An 18,404-nucleotide genomic window follows, 5' to 3' on the forward strand; every position below is an offset into this window, starting at 1 on the left:
GTTGAGAAAAAAGATATTCTCTTATTTTCTACTGTAGGTATGCAAGTCAAAATGTGTTCTGTTGTTACTAGAGATATTCATAAAAACATTGAAATATGTTTAGTTTTTTTATTCATATTTTCGCGGACCCCTGGTTGAATACCTCGGCCATAGAGTGGTAAAATATCACTCTGAATGGAGTGACTGTGTAAAAACCAACTAGCTTTTATTAAAAAAACAATAAGGATCCGGACCAGGAAACACAATCAAAAGAATGTTGGCTCGTACTGGTCAGGGGTGAGTTTCCCAAAAACCTAAAGATCATGTTCAGCATTAAGATCATCATTCCTTAATTGCCTACCAATCTTAAAGCTATGTGCTGTAGTCTTAGTCTATTACCTCATCAGTGTAAGATATGAAGCCTATTTCTCCTCTTTACTGTTGTTCCCCTCAGGTGGACTGGGATAGCTGACAAATTATTACATCTGTGAAACACACTAAAAGACACAAACCATAAAATATGAAAGATGACCTTGCTGAGCCACCCTGTTGTGGCATCATACCTCACATACACATTTGTAATCTAAGGTGCTCTATATTGCATTTATGTCACACTGTGAACAGAGGTTTCTCCCACAGGCACAATCACATGACAATTCTTCCTATCTATGCTATCGAAGAAACAAGAAAGGGAAATGTATTAAAAATGCATACAGTCCATGCACTTTCAAATCCAATTGGATTTTTCAAATGGATGCATTCTTTGTTATTTCAAAGCTCAATCTGCTCACTATGATAGTACAGAAGGGTATTAAATTACTTTTTAGACACAGAGGCTATACAGTACCTGATGGATCATTTGCCTAAGTTACTTTCATTAGAGCCCAGCAGGTGTCATTTGAATGGTTTAACGTTTGCTCTGAGTACATTGGAACATCGAAAGGCAGTGCATGATGGGAAACCAACTCTAACAGGTATATTAATACATAATGTTTGTTTCATCTCAGATCGACGTGTGAGATAATACTTTCTATAAAATGTTCATCGTGACTTGTGATTAAAAGGCATAGTTAAAACCTTTTAAAGGGATAATTTACATTTGTCAAAGTTTTTCAGATCTCAAACCTTATCTAAAGAGTGAAGGTCATATGCACGTCATTTATTGCGTAGGTAGATGTACACCAGGAGGCCTTGCCATCCCAAATGAACAGTAAAAAATGTATACCATAAATCCAATATTAGGACATTCTCAGCAACTGAGTGTACATTTACCTTCACCACCAGCTGAGTGTACATTTACCTTCACCACCAGCAGAGTGTACATTTACCTTCACCACCAGCTGAGTGTACATTTACCTTCACCACCAGCTGAGTATACATTTACCTTCACCACCAGCTGAGTGTACATTTACCTTCACCACCAGCTGAGTGTACATTTACCTTCACCACCAGCAGAGGACAAAATCTGCTTTCCTTAAGTATTTATTTTGTAGAATTCCATATCATTTGGTTAAATGACTATTATGTAAACTTTAAAACATTAGACAAGAAGAGCTAAGGGTCTATCTTTTCCTGAATAAATTCTGCTGTATTAAAACTTTGTTGACAGTTGTTTGTGACGCAGTTACACAAGATTATGGTTCTGGCTTTCCGAGATTACATTAAAACTCATTAACCTAATTAGACTCTACATGGCATTGAATTACCGGCTTTGTCGCAAATGGTATCCTATTCCCTCTCCCCTATTTGGGACGTACTAACAGTCTTCTTTAATTCCATTACAATGTTTACGAAAGACTGGCTTATCACACCCTATGGAAATTAATAACACAATGTAATTAATTTTGCCACATGTATCTGTGCTGTAGAAATGGCTTTGAAAATTGAATAACCATATCATCCAAGTCACAAACCTCAATATCCGAGGGCTGTGCAATCCAAGCAAAGCAGGCCTTGTTAAATTAGTTAAAAATAAAGAGAGACTCTTTGTATAAACTCCCAGTCATTTATTGGGTAAACCACCAACGTTTCAGCATCAGCTTACCTTCTGCAAGGTCTTTTCTTATTAAATGCCTTGTTACCAATGAATCAGAGATACTCTGAACCTTTTTATCAATATATGTGGCATAAATGTCAAGACCTCTCGGGAGAAGTATTGTCTAAGGGGAAGCTATAGTATTGCCTGCAGAATGGGCAGAACAAACATTTCATATGAATTTCCAAAACACGGGGAAAAGTGAAGGGCGAAGATAGAAGCCTTACTGTAAGTGATATCATTCTCCTGGTCAGTTAACCCTTTACGGATACATTTCATTTCTTTCATGCTCCGTAAGAGATGCAGAAAACTGTTCATGTCAAAAGGTTCACATACCACCAGCTTATCAGAAGTTAAGTTGTTGGACGATGGTGGTCTTGTGAAACGCTGTGGTTTAGGCCTGCTTGAAGCTCACTCTTCTCTGGGGTGGGACTGCAGTATGGGGACAGCATTGACTTCTGCCGATATCTTCACCGCTTCCTATTCACAGTAGCTCTCCAGCTGCCTCTTGAGTTCTGAGACAGATTCCTTCACTGTCTTAAAATCACAAGGATGGTGGCAGGTAACTCTTCAGATACGGGGGGGGGGGGGGGGGGGGGTGTACTATGGTCTTTGAACCTCTGAAGGAACAGGATGTTGTCCTCAGTGTTTGAGAACTGCTCCATCTCAGCATGTCTCCTCCTGAGCTCAGTCACTTCCTGCTCCAGTTGCTCCAGGAGTCCTTCAGCCTGATTCACTTCATCCTTCTCCTGGGCTCTGATCAGCTCCTTCACTTCAGAGTGCCTTCTCTCAATGGAGAGAATCAGCTCAGTAAAGATCTTCTCACTGTCGTCCACTGCTGCCTGTGCAGATCGTTGTTAAGATACACAGAAAAGGAAGATGGATACATTTCAACCAGCCCACTCACTCACCCCGGACATGTAAATATTATAGACTTAATACACTGAGTGTACAAAACATTAGGAACACCATTCCTAATATTGAGTTGCACCACCTTTTGCCCTCAGAACAGACTCAATTTGTTGGGGCATGGACTCTACAAGGTGTCTAAAGCGTTCCACAGGGATGTTGGCCCATATTGACCTCAATGCTTCCCACAGTTGTGTCAAGTTGGCTGGATGTCCTTTGGGTGGTGGACCATTCTTGATATGCATGGGAAACTGTTGAGTGTGAAAAACCCATCAACTCAAACTGGTGCAACTGGCACCTACTAACATACCCCATTCAAAGGCACTTAAATATTTTGTCTTGATCATTCACCCTCTGAATGGCACACATACACAATTAATGTCTCCATTTTCTACAGGCTTAAAAATCCTTATTTAACCTGTCTCCTCCCCTTCATCTACACTGAATGAAGTGGATTTACCAAGTGACATCAATAAGGGATCATAGCTTTCACCTGGATTCACCTGGTCAGTCTGTGTCATGGAAAGAGCAGGTGTTCCTAATGTACACTCAGTGTACATAGACATATACTGTATATTTATACTATAAATGTGTGCCTAGTATGCATGAATTCCCACAGAAAGTGAAAAACTGGTTTTATAGAACAGCAAGGATGTAACCGCTTGTGAACCATTCTTTTGTTGATTAGTTATAACTGTTCTTTATAACTTTTTTAAAGCAAATCTAGAGAGTGGGACTGATGCTGCAAATCAGCACATTGCTAAAGCTTGATGGTGCAATGCATCTGACGGTTAATGATTCAATGTGTAAATGTTATATTTTCCTTGTTTCTGTCCCGAATAAAATACATATCTATTAACCAGATAGTTTGGTTCCTGGATGCTGATTGGCTGAAACAGCATTCCTGCCGTGTATTTCATTCAGACAATATACCACGGGTATGACACAAAACGACTTGTTTATTGTTATATTTATGATGGTAACCTATTTATAATAGCAATAAGGCACCTCAGGGGTTTGTGGTATATGGCCAATATACCACCACTAAGGCCTGTATCCAAGCTCCCCGCTGACAGTTATACCTAAAAACAGCCCTTAGGCGTGATATATTGGCCAATATACCGAAACTCCTCAGGCCTTATTGCTTAAGTCTAATAGAGCTCCCCAGCTTGTTTTAAAAACGCGGAAATGAGTTACCTCTGGTTTGTTCAGTCTTTCCTATGGGGAAAATTACTGCGGAAAGAATAAACGCCGAAAATAAGGTTTGAGGTTAGCACAGACTTAGGAGATGTTACAGGTTTTTGTCACACCCTGATCTGTTTCACCTGTCTTTGTGCACGTCTCCACCCCCCTCCAGGTGTCGCCCATCTTCCCCATTATCCCCTGGGTATTTATACCTGTATTAACTTTTTTCTTCGACCTTGTCTGCATCTAGGTCATACCTGAAATGTGATAGTTTTGTTCTATGAGACAATACTAGTCAGTTAACATGAACTTTTATGAAGCCTTTACGTGCTTTTTATGACTACATAAAGGCTTAAATTCCCAAAAAGTGAAGTTAGCTTATGAAGATGATCTCATAGAACTAAACTTAACCTAAGTCTGTTTACCACAGACATTATTTTTTAGAACTTATACAAATCCCTACATTAATTTTTCCATAGGTTTTGTCCAACGAACCTGGCGGAGTTAGTGCCTACAAAAAGATGCCATTACTATTGCTCTCTATGTAGATGGTCCCAACACTCACCTTCAGAGAGTCCACACACAGCCTGTCTCAGCTTCTGCATCTCCTTCTTTATCTTCTGGATTCTCTGCAGGGATTTCTGTTGATTTCCCCTCGCCTGCTTCTGTTTCTCAGTCCTTTCTCTTGTAGCTGAGACTGTATCATGGCCTTTATGTTTATCTATCATACACAGTAAACTTCCAGCAGTTTGTCATGATGAGAGCAGATCTTCTCCTGTAGTTATGTGGAGGCTTCGACCAGGTTGTGCTTCTTAAAGGCAGGAGATTGATAGTGAGGCTGGAGGTGAGTCTCACAGTAAGAGGCCAGACACACCAGACAGGATTTGGGTATGAACTGAATAGGTCTATTCTTGTCAACAACAGCCAGTGCAAGAATCACACTCCACGTTTCCAGGTTCAGCATAACAGTGTGCAGGAAAAGTAGCTTGAAGCAAAGTGTTTCTGCTCAGAACAGGTCTTGGGACAACTTGTCTGTCGGCACTCTGGGCAGCTGTAGACAGCCTTCAGATCATCCTGATCCCAACAGCCCTGAATACAGCCCATACAGTAGCTGTGTCCACAGGCAGTAGTTACCGGATCCTTCAGTAGATCTTTAAAAAATGCCTCTGCCATTTTGATACAGCACACTAACAAACTGTGCTGCCAAATAGGAGAGATAACTTTAGTTTTCCTTGTTTGTGCTGAGGAATAGGAGTGGCTGCCACATGGCTATTATATAACTTCCTGCTTCTATGTGTGTGCAGAGTGCAATGTTCAGTCAGTGCCTACAGGGGGGCATTTGAGTTATCCTGCCCCTGTTACTCTGTCTTTTCTGCTCTGGCTGAGACTGTTTCATCATGGCCTTTATGTTGATCCATCGTACACAGACAACAGATACACTGCTAATCGGTACGACAGTTAACCTCCAGCTGTTTGTCATGATGAGAGCAGATCTACTCCTGAAGACTGGCTGGCTTTGAGTTTTGCCTTAGTGCAGAGCAGAGGTCCCAATCCTCCTGGTCAGTGTCTTTCATGACTCAACAGAGGATTATGTACGTCCTGATCTCCAATAGACGGAATACACACACTACTGACCTGCTCTGTGCTACTACAGCACAGCATGGGAAGAGTTATTCTGGTGAAAAGTCAATAGACTCAATGCAGGGGTAGGGGGAAGTCAGAGACACAGTTCTTTCTGCATAGTTCACTGGGGAAATGGGATGGCGGTATAACTATTCAGATACCCTAGAGAGGTGAAAGAGAATGGACCTTAAAACAGATGGAATACCCTAGTAACAGTGTCACGTCCTGACCTTAGTTCCTTTTTTACGTCTCTATTTTGGTTTGGTCTGGGCGTGAGTTGGGGTGGGCATTCTATGTTTTTCATTCTATGTTTTTCATCCTATGTTTTGTTCTGTGTGTTGTATTTCTATGTGTTTGGCTCGGTATGGTTCCCAATCAGAGGCTGCTGTCAATCGTTGTCTATGATGAGAACCATACTTAGGTAGCCTGTTCCCACCTGTGTTTGTGGGTTGTTGTTTCCTGTTTTGTGTTTTTTCACCTTACAGGACTGTTTCGTGTCGTTCACTCTCTTTTGTCATTCAGTGTTCAGTTTATTTAATTAAATTCACTATGAACACTTACCACGCTGTGTGTTGGTCCGATGATTCCTATTCCTCATCATCAGACGAAGAGGAGAGCCGTTACAAACAGGAACACTAGTATCAGGAGAGATGTTTTCTTGCATTGGTAACTCTATTTTTAAGTCTGCTATAATATCCATCTGATATTAACTTAAAAATTACGTGGTTAAAAAGGTTAATTATATTATAATAAACCAATAATTACTTTTACATTTCTGGTGGATTCCTTACAACATCACTGTAAGCTACAGGTTATTCTATTTGACATTTGTCTAATCATTTTATTATTTCTATTTTTAGAATAACTTAATTTTTCCCGCTAAGGAACTTATTTTGTTTATATTTGAAGTATATATATAAATATATACATGTCTAATGCATGTGTATAATATTTACATATTGGGGTCCTGGTGAAAGCCGATTGAGTGGGCTGGTTGAAATGAATCCACCGTCTCTTTCTCTGTGTATCTTAAAAGCGCTCTGCACAGGCAGCAGTGAACGACAGTGAGAAGATCTTTACTGAGCTGATTCTCTCCATTGAGAGAAGGCACTCTGAAGTGAAGGAGCTGATCAGAGCCCAGGAGAAGGATGAAGTGAGTCAGGCTGAAGGACTCCTGGAGCAACTGGAGCAGGAAGTGACTGAGCTCAGGAGGAGACATGCTGAGATGGAGCAGTTCTCACACACTGAGGACAACATCCAGTTCCTTCAGAGGTTCAAAGACCATAGTACCACCCCCACACCCCCCCCCCCCCCCCCCTGTGTCTGAAGAGTTACATGCCACCATCCTTAACCAAGGTTGTGATTTTAAGACAGTGAAGGAATCTGTCTCAGAACTCAAGAGGCAGCTGGAGAGCTACTGTGAGAAGGAAGCAATGAAGTTATCAACAGAAGTGAAAGCTGTCCACATACTGCAGTCAACCAAGCCTAGCATCGGAGACCAACAATACGCACAAATCTTAAAATACACTGTAATGTCAAAGTGGAAGATAAATTCAATTTTTTTTAAAGATAAGATACATGGACTCACTCTGTGTGAAATAATAAAGGATATAATTTCTTACCCTTCCTCTGTCCCCCACACATACAACATTAGTATGTCAAGTATTGAATTTCAAGCATAGATTCAACTACAAAGACCAGGGAGCTTTTTGAAAGCCTCATAAAGGAAGGCAACGATTGGTAGATGGGTAACAATAACAAATCAGACATTGAATATCTCTTTAAGCATGGTCAAGGTAATAATGATGCTGTGGATGATGTATTAAACCACCAAGACACATCAAAGATGCAGTCATTCTTCTGAACTGAGCTGCAGGACAGGAAGGAAACTGCTTAGGGACGTCACCATGAGGCCATTGGTGATTTAAAAATATTTACAGAGTAAAAGAGGATGGATCAACAACATTGTAGTGACTCCACAATCATGACCTAAACGACGGAGTGAAAAGAAGAATACAAATATACAGAATATTCCAAAACATGCATCTTTTATCCAACAAGGCACTAAAGTAATACTGCAAAAAAACACTAAATGCACTAAATGCAAAGCCCTATTTATGCAAATCCAACACACCACTGAGTAACTGCCTCCTTATTTTCAAGCATGGTGGTGGCTGCATCATGGTATGGGTATGCTTGACATCAGCAAATACTTTGGAGTTTTTCAGGATAAGAAGAAACGGGATGGATCTATGCACAGGCAAAATTCTAGAGGAAAACCTTCTTCAGTCTGCTTTACACCAGACACTGGGAGAGGAATTCACCTTTCAGCAGGACAATAACCTACAACGCAAGGCCAAATATACACTGGAGTTGCCCACCAAGAAGACAGTGAATGTTCCTGAGTGGCCAAGTTACAGTTTTTTTCTTAAATCTGCTTGAAAATCTATGGCATGACTTGAAAATCGCTGTGTAGCCATGACCCCCAACATCTTGACAGAGCATGAAGCATTATGAGATATACCCAAGAAGACTCAAATCTATAATTGCTGCCAAAGGTGTTTCTAACATGTATTGATTCAGGGAGCTGAATACTCATGCAACAACTATATTTTAGTTTATTTCTAACCATCTTTAAAATAAAATACAAATGTATTCCACTTTCACATTACAGAGTATTTTGTGTAGATTGTTGACCAACAATTACAATTAAATCAATTTAAATCCCACTTTGTAGTACAATAAAATGTGAAGAAATCCAACGGGTATGAATACATCTGCAAGGTATTGATTCTTGAAGAATATTACTGATAGATGCCTCATGAGCTTAGTTTAACTGTCTTACCCCATCAGAACCCAGAATATAAACTTGTTTTACCTCAGTGTTTTTTAACAATATAATTGCAAAGAAACACTGTACAAAAAGTGTACACAAACCCTGGTTCAAAACACAAATATAATAAGAATAACATGTGCTGTGTACTATGACACAACTTAAAGCCAGCCAGTCTTCAGGAGTAGATCTGCTCTCATCATGGCAAACTGCTGGAGGTTTACTGTCGCACCAATCAGCAGTGTATCTGGATCCACTGACTACTGCCTGTGGACACAGCTACTGTATGGGCTGTATTCAGGGCTGTTGGGATCAGGATGATCTGAAGGCTGTCTACAGCTGCCCAGAGTGCCGACAGACACGTTGTCCCAAGACCTGTTCTGAGCAGAAACACTTTGCTTGCTAAAGTGGTGGAGAAACTGAAAAATACTGCTCTTTGAGTTGTTCCTCCTGCTCAATATCATAGCTACTTAAAATAACTAACAGTTCATTAACTGTAATTTGGGTTTCTGTATGATGATATACGTTTCATTAATCTTAAAATATGTACAGATTGTATGAAAATCAAAGATACAAATCAAAATTGTACTATATCCGTACAACGTGAAATGACTGTCCATTCTGATTCTAAGCAGGCAATAGTATAACCTTCCTGTAGACGCAATACTGCTTCTGCCACGTCCTGACCATAGAAAGTCTTTATTTTCTATGGGGGAGTAGGTCAGGGTGACTGGGGGGGTTAGTCTAGTTTATTCTTTCTTATGTGGGTGTTCTAGTTTTCATGTTTCTATGTTGGTGATTTGTATGATTCCCAATTAGAGGCAGCTGGTAATCGTTGTCTCTAATTGGGGATCATATTTAAGTAGTGTTTGTTCCCACCTGTGTTTGTGGGATATTGTGTTTTGAGTTAGTGCACGAAGCATCTCTGTAGTCACGGTTCGTTGTTAGTTTATTGTTTATTTGTCTTTGCTTAGTTTCACTTTCTAATAAATAATGTGGAACTCAACATCCGCTGCGTTTTGGTCCGACATTTATTCCAGCGAACGTGACAGCTTCTGCCAAGAAGTCTGGACTTTTATGGCACAGGAGGCAGTGTACTGTAACTGTAACCTGTAACTACAGGCTTGCATGTTGAAGCTCCACTATGGCGGTTCCCCCTTGATCACTACATTAGTGTTAGTCTGACAGACAGTGAGAGGATGGAACCCTGCCCCCACAGTCAGTATGATAGCCTCTCCTTACTTTAACATGATTAACACAGAGTCTCAGTCTGGTCCTTCCTGTCTCCATTGCTTTGACAGGAGCCCCGGCAGCGTGACGGGTGTGACAGACGTTAGTGAACACACAGGTCCTGTTGTGTCCCATCACCAGACCCTCACCAGACCATCACTAGAACACTGATGTAATAAGAGGGGTTGAGAGAAAAAGAGACCCAGGCTGTGTTCAGGCAGATTGGAGCCACATCTATAGACACTGTATAGTGAGGCTAACTGAAGACAAACAGGATCAAATTAGAGAAACGAGGGTAGTAGTTGTCTGTCGGCCATCTTAGGATAAGTCAAGGCCAACTGTTTCATCAAAGATAAGTTGAGATGAGGCCAACATGTGGCAATGAATATTCACATACTTTCAAAGAGATAATTGCTGGAGAGAAGAAGATTGCAAAAAGTGCATTAAAATCATATATTTTGATTATTACAAAAGGTGCATTAAAATCTTATGTTCATAAAGAAGCCTGGAGCGCCTGGCGTTGCAGAAGGTTCTCCAGAATGCCTGGAGACATTCGTCTACATTTCAGCGAGGTATTGCACAAACTGTTTTGGTTGGGCAGTTAGTGTGATTGACCATGAGGAAGTCAGAGATTTCACCACCCCATTTGCATGCTATGTCTTCACAGGAAACAGAATGGATCTTACTTTTATCCTATATGAATATCATATATGAAATAGATTATTAGTCTTACATAAAACGTTCAATTTGTATTTGATTTTATATATTTTTGTACATACCTTTTGCAATAGAGAGAATGAGAGAGAGAGAAAGAGGAAGAGAGAGAGAAAGAGAAAGACAGAGACCGTGAGAGAGAGAAAGAGATTCTCATTCACTTTAAGATACCCAATCTGGATGTCAGGATGCCTAGTTTCCCATCAACCAGATTCACATTTTTCTTGACACCTCCAATCCCAACAAATACATTTCTTCACATACACACACCAGACGCGCCACCACCCAGACGCATGCATTACAATGACACCCCTTAATAATGTATCGCTCACAGCAACAAATATCCGAAACAGAGCGACATTCAGCCATAAAGATGTATCATTATTGACATGGTTTTTTTTGCACACTGAAATGGTGCATCATGGTTGGAAAGGCAGTACCATGGGGTTTGTGCTTGACTCGCTATAATTTTCCCCCAAAGCAAGAAACCAGGGGATCTTTAAATGAGCCATGCTCTCTAACATTACTGTCCTTTTATGGACTTGTGGATGGAGACACTCTGAATTGCTGGGATGTGCACTCAATGCAGTCCGACAGCTAGGTTATGGCCCACTGTGTTTTATACCTGGTTTCAAGTAGTATTTTTTTTCTTTCAAATACATTGAGGGTTTGATTGAGCTTGGCTGGAGTGCCAGATGGGCAGAGGACACAGGGTTTGGACTTCTGGGACGATTTCATTGGTTCCATTAAGCCAGAAAAACTCAATCAAGTGCCGCTAAAGTATTTGAAAGGAAACCAAGACTGTTTGAACCCAAGTCCTTTCTGTTTAAAGATGTTGTGCATTTGAATGTTTGACCTGAATATTTACAGTAATGATGCATTATAAGAGGGTTTGGCTCATATCACAGCGGGAGGATATGGGTCCATTTCTGGTCACAGTGTGTAGTACTTAAGTGAAACAGTTTTGTGTGAATAAACAAACATTATACAGTGTGCAGAACCATGTGCACATGGCTCAATAACCATGGTATTGTGTGGAATGAGGGGTATCTACCAGGAATAAAAAGGACAGTCATTTATCCTAATCCATAAAAAAGCTTCCATACTTTCCACTGTTGTAAATATGTGTAGGCATGACTGTCATTTTCACAACAACAACAAATTAAACTAATTGACACCATATTCAGTTACATTTCCAACTGAATTAGGCAGGGATACAATCCAAGGTGCGTTATAGAGCAACACACTGACAATGTGACTTTTAAAGGCAATTTTACAGACGTTTGCGGAGATCGCATTAATGGAAAACAATGCGCATGTTGGCTCAAGCATAAATGACCTTTAAAGGTCAAGTGCAATGCCCTGCTCTATAACATGGTTTGGATGGAATACCGGCCTAAGGCTATTGATCGCAGTAGTGTTTTCACTCAAAAGAGAAGGATGACACTGAACTTCACTACCTGAGTCAGGCTGCTAAACAAGATGGCCGACTTTCCCCATGTCACATACTTATTTTTCTTTGGTATTATGGCGGTCTGCTAACAAATGATATAGGTGCATGTCGCCACCTACTGTTTTGGCTGTATATCAGCCTACTATTCTGTAATATGAATTAATTACACTTTGATAGAGAAAATAAATTCCCTACCAACTAACTCTACACCCATTAAAACCACTATTTCACTACTTTGGCCCTATCTGATCCTATCCCAGGCCAACAGCCTGGGAGAACGGGACACTATCATTCAAATCTGGGGCCTGAAAGGGATCTGCATCTTCAGACAACATTCACAGGAATTTTTCAGCAGATCCAGAAACATTTTCGCTGCATTCACAATTATGTAAAGTTTATTTGATTTCTTGTTAGTTTGACTTGTACAATTGATCACCTGTGCAATAAACACAACAAAATCCACCTTCTTCACTATCAGTACTTCAGGATCCCTCAACGGATGAACAACACTTTCTGCAGGCTGCGGGGCATCCAGTGCCATTTCTCCCTTCCGCTATTTGCGCTGCCTCTGCATAAGAGACCTGGTGAACAGCCCAGATTATTGCTACTTCGACCTCCTTCACCCTGACAGGGCATTCCAGGAACGTGGTTCCCACCACAATTGCAACACCGTGTATCCACCGACCCTTCCACAACATATTTATTCCATCTGCACATACTTGCCACGTGGCCAAACTTTTTACATTAACAACACTGCAATGGTCTGTTCACAGAAGCTCTCACTGTGTATCTCATATACCCCAGCTTTATATCTGTGGGAAGAGATATTCCATCAAATAGCAATAGCACCGATAGGCTTGTCTCTTTCCTTCACCATACAGTTCAATCATCATACATCCATTACTCCTGGTACATTGTATATGTTCAGCCTCAATTTCCACCGCGACGCCAGACATTTTATCTGTTCCCTCTTCAGAAAATATCCACTTTGAATTCTACTCCGATAATTCAGAGAGACACAATGCACTTTCCTTTTGTTCTTCTGACACAACAAATCAACACCATACCGCTCCTGGTCACTTTGATTGACACCACCTTTTCCAGTGGGTCCTCCACCATCTCCTTGACTGCTAATGGATCTCCCAAAAACACAGATTTTCCCATGAAACTAACTCCAACAAGGAACAGACCATTAATAGACCAAAGCCTGTCTTCATGAACAACTTTATCCCGTTTTGCTCCATTCCTCAACGTGACAGTTTTCCACTCATTTCCATTAACGTTACTTAACGCGTCATCCAACTCAGTGCTTCCTCTTCTGCCAACTTCCCCTCAGTTCGGAGGCCAAGAAGACGACCTTCCATGTCACATACTCCTTCACGTGTTTAAATGAAGGTGGGAAGCCGTAGTACTGACAGAATATTGGCACTGAAAATGACACCTCCTTTACACACAGCTCAGGCTACCAGTCATGCTGTACTGCCTTTTGTTACAGTGGCAAGCAAATAGGTGATGCAAATGTGTTTTGTTTGTGATACCCATGTAAATATTTGCTATGTCCAGGAGCAGCCGTCGGGTTACAGTTGTCTTATGGAACGATGGCATTGAGTTGTATTGATGTTTACTAGCAAACAGAACCATATCTAACCTCCTCATTAGTTTACATAATGGTTGGTTTTTCCTGTGCGCTGAAAGATGTCCTAAAAGGCAGGGTTGTGATTATTAGGCCATAACGTAGGAAAACATTTTGCAATGAAAACGTTTCTTATTGGACAAATTCAGATAGTCCTACCTCCCCGTTTTACTTTGTTTTCTTCAATGTTGTACCTAATGAACAACACCATGGGTCGTATTCATTGGAGCACATCATAGCAAAATGCTCAGGTAGTCCCTCCCTCCCGTTTTCTTCATTATGAACACGACCCTGAGGTGAACATGTCCTGGATCAACACAGGACACTGGAATGTAGATAGACTGCGAGACTCATAGACTGTGTTACATGATAATTCCAGCTATGACATTAAGAGACTATAGTAGATCTATGTGTTGAACTATTTTGTAATTGTGTTCTTAATGATAGCTGGAATGCATCATATCTTAAAGTGAATGATTTCTTTAAGTCACAGTTTGATCCCAAAATGACCTTTTTGATTTTTGCATTGAGGTATTGAAATAAGAACAGTAAATCCACAACAAGTGAGATGACCAACATGTTTATGTGTTTGACAGTCTAGAGCGCACATGCTGTAAATGCTTTCTGGGTTACAGAACACCTCCATGCTCCTCTTTCAATGGAAAGGACTTTATCAAAGCACAAGGACAAAACAAGACAACACTCAAGTGCCATAATGTTGGCCTACAGCATGTGGATGCTGCATATCCCTTGCGGTTGTGGACACAGTGGTTTGTCGCAAACTCCCCATATTCCCAAAATATTGCAATAATATTGACCAGAGCCCTTGGGGACATGATCTAAAGTAGTGGGAATAGGGTATCATTTGGGATACAGGTGATGATACAAGTTGATGATGATATTCCTCTGTCTTGGCTGGAGCGTTGGATGTGGTGGTTCTAGTGAAGTGTTTCTCCTTGAGGGAGTTTAGAGACATTTGAGGAGGAAGGAGTTGCAGCTGCTGACTCTGCCACAGTCACAGAGCTTCCCAATGCGGGGTCCATGCCTCAAGGCACACCGGTCGCCCATACCACACTGAGAGACCGAGAGAGAGTGAGGGAGGGGGGAGAGATAGATAGACGGAGAGAGAGAAAGAGATATAGAGAGGAAACACAAAGTAGCTTTATCGCAAAACACAGAACTTAACTAAAAACAACAACATTTAATTAGGGGAGAAAGAGTTAGTCAGCGATGGTAATGAAAGTTCTAATTAGTTTGCTGTATGAATGAAGCGGTGGTCGCTGGTTCTTTAGACTCTTCCTCCTTTCAGTTAATTAGACTTAGGGATGCTATCTAGAATAGGCTGCATAATTGCACTCAAATCAAAGGCTGTTGGCATTTCTCCGCTTGCATTTAATTATACTGACAGGTTATACTCGTTAATTGGTTTTACATAAACTTTCAATTGAACTGCATTGAAATGGGGCCAGACTATAACACAGAGTGGGAGAAACATGGGGGGCTTAAAGGGGATGTTCAGGATTTTACAAAAAAAAGCCAAATGCCCATGACATCAAATACAATATGGAGTTGATTTGAGTTGATTTCAGGTGATTTGGCCATTACAAAAAAAACAGCTCACATGCCACTATTATTGATTGTTAGCTTGTGGTGGCTAAAATAAGCTGAAATAGGGAATATTTCAAGAAAACCAAACCATGGATTAAAGCTTCTCCTGACCCATGGACAGCTTTCAGGGTGAGGAACTATCTAACATAAAGTTGTCAAATCCTAAACTTCCACGTTAATAACAGGCATCCACATTTTGTTCCAAATAAATAAACTCTATAAACTATATTTCAGCAATAAGGCCTGTGGTATATGGCCAATATACCATGGCTAAGGGCTGTTCTAATGCAAGACGCAACGCGGAGTGCTTGGACACAGCCATTAGCTGTGGTACATTGGCCATATATCACAAACCCCTAAAGTGCCTTATTGCTATTATAAACTGGCTACCAACTTAATTAGAGCAGTACAAATAAATGTTTTGTCAGACCAATGTTATACTCTGATATACCACAGCTTTCAGCCAATCAGCATTCAGGGTTCGAACCACCCAGTTTATAACACCCCTTTGATACTTGAAAAGTACTGAGGATTTTAAATGTAGTCATAACCTCCATTTGGTCAAAAATAACATTGGTAAAAGTTAGTTTTAACAGGAACATATTAGGACTCACAGGAGGGATCAACCCTCTCTTCTCATTAGAAGGCAGACGGCTCTGCATCTTCACTAGAAGAGCCTCCATCGCATCCACCTGTGACACGGAGTAAAGGAAACAGGGTCAATGGAATTTCTCATTGCTTTTCTCAAGGGGAGTTTTCAAATCTATACTCCTATATGAGTGCAATTTCCCCATGAGTTTATGTACTACCTAACGACAATGTCAGTGTTATAGAGGCTATATTTTTGTTTCCAGAAGATCCTCTTGTGGAACTTTATCTCTTCAGGTGTCACATTTGACATTTAGCGATATGTTCCAGAGGTTCAACCAGGGATGGACATTAAATAAGATAGCCAGCTAGACCGAGGCCGGTACTTTTCAGACGGGCTAGTATAAATGTTGGTTTACTAGCCCGGCTGGCCAGTGGACTAAATCTTTAGCTCCATCCCTGTGTTTAACCATGGATAAAAGTGATGGATAAATCGGATTCTCAAGGACACCTTTATCAGGACGAACTGCTGAATAAGGTTATGTTGACCATAATCCAATCATGGGCGAACATTTAGATTGCATTTATATTTCGAATTATATTGACTTAGATTTATATATTAAATTGAGAACCTGTAGTGCATGAATATATAGATCAGGACCAACATGCCAGGGTAGCCTGAAACAACAAAAGTGATTCCCTATATGAACTTACAAGTTCTTTCTCTGCGGCCGCGGCAGAGTTCTGCGCGCCAAAGTCCTCTGCGGAAACTTCATGTGACGCCTGTCCTCGGCACATAACGGACATCAGACCGATACACAGCAGTCGGAGCAGCACTCCTGAGCTATCCATGGTTCTGATGCGGTGCGTGGTAAATGCTGTGCAGTCGTGGCGGCAATAAGAGAGCGCAGGGGATCAAAGTGGAGGGTCGGAAGTTCAGAGTGAGTAAATGTGCAACGGACTGCCGGACCTCTGCATTTATACTAGCGAGTAGCCCCGCCTGTAAGGTCATTTAGCTGGGTTTCAAGACCCATTGCGAGGAACTCCAGTCTTCAATGCATCTTGAATGGTTTGAAGGATGACTCTTAATTGTGTTATTTGAACTGGTAGGTTCAAATCCCATACGTTACACTTGCATCCCATCACACGTTACACTTGAATCCCATCACACGTTACACTTACATCCCACCACACGTTACACTTACATCCCATCACACGTTACACTTACATCCCATCACACGTTACACTTGCATCCCATCACACGTTACAATTGCATCCCATCACACGTTACACTTACATCCCATCACACGTTACACTGGCATCCCATCACACGTTACACTTACATCCCATCACACGTTACACTTGCATCCCATCACACGTTACACTTACATCCCATCACACGTTACACTTGCATCCCATAGCTTCTTATTTTGTGAATTGTTCAGATTTAAACCCCCTCTATTTATAATGGTAGATTATGAAGTTGTTTTTCACTCTGTTGCAAGTCCCACCTCAATATATACCAATTACATTGCGTAAGGCAACTGTAGGCTATTAAATAAAATGTTCCTTGTAGGGGCCATTTCTCACGTTGAATGAGACAATTACAATCCCGCAATAGAATTTCAACGGTGATTTTAACTGAGTTGGGAATCAATTGTGATTTCAACATAATTAAAATATCTAATCACTGATATCCATTACAAAACAACCCCGTGTCTCATTTTTCCTTCACAAACCTAATATACAGTGAAATAGAGAAGGACAATGTTCTAATACTGAAGCTAATATAACGATATAAAAGCTCCATTCCCCTTCGACTTTGACTTTATAAATTATTGCTCAGTTTACACAAAGAGAAGTTACGTCATAAACTGTTGCATAAAAACACTTACCATACATAACACATAATACAGAACATACATAACACATAAAAACACTTACCATACATAACACATAATACAGAACATACATAACACATAATATAGAACATACATAACATATAATACAGAACATACATTACACATAATACAGAACATACATAACATATAATACAGAACATACATAACACATAATACAGAACATACATAACACATAAAAACACTTACCATACATAACACATAATACAGAACATACATAACACATAATATAGAACATACATAACACATAATACAGAACATACATAACATATAATACAGAACATACATAACACATAATACAGAACATACATAACACATAATACAGAACATACATAACATATAATACAGAACATACATAACACATAATACAGAACATACATAACACATAAAAACACTTACCATACATAACACATAATACAGAACATACATAACACATAATACAGAACATACATAACACATAAAAACACTTACCATACATAACACATAATACAGAACATACATAACACATAATACAGAACATACATAACACATAATACAGAACATACATAACACATAATACAGAACATACATAACACATAATACAGAACATACATAACACATAATACAGAACATACATAACACATAATACAGAACATACATAACACATAATACAGAACATACATAACACATAATACAGAACATACATAACACATAAT

At 40.2% G+C, this 18,404-nt stretch overlaps 1 protein-coding gene and 1 long non-coding RNA gene across 2 annotated transcripts; both read right to left on the reverse strand.

Annotated features, from left to right (window-relative positions):
- Positions 1–1,964: 1,964 nt before the first annotated feature.
- On the reverse strand, positions 1,965–5,393 carry LOC149971451 (uncharacterized). Its single transcript, XR_016492324.1, has 2 exons — positions 4,674–5,393; positions 1,965–2,856 (listed from the first exon to the last, which is right to left on the reverse strand). It is a non-coding gene; the product is annotated as an uncharacterized LOC149971451 (long non-coding RNA).
- Positions 5,394–14,158: 8,765 nt separating this feature from the next.
- Positions 14,159–16,921, reverse strand: LOC149971452 (cocaine- and amphetamine-regulated transcript protein-like). Its single transcript, XM_090222782.1, has 3 exons — positions 16,505–16,921; positions 15,817–15,894; positions 14,159–14,668 (listed from the first exon to the last, which is right to left on the reverse strand). Exons 1-3 carry the CDS (start codon positions 16,640–16,642, stop codon positions 14,561–14,563), a joined length of 324 nt encoding a protein of 107 aa, XP_090078908.1. The 5' UTR covers positions 16,643–16,921; the 3' UTR covers positions 14,159–14,560.
- Positions 16,922–18,404: the final 1,483 nt, after the last annotated feature.

This window comes from Oncorhynchus mykiss, chromosome 26 (genome assembly GCF_057628025.1).
Source record: "Oncorhynchus mykiss isolate SJ-2025 chromosome 26, ASM5762802v1, whole genome shotgun sequence".
In the NCBI taxonomy this organism is placed as follows: domain Eukaryota; kingdom Metazoa; phylum Chordata; class Actinopteri; order Salmoniformes; family Salmonidae; genus Oncorhynchus; species Oncorhynchus mykiss.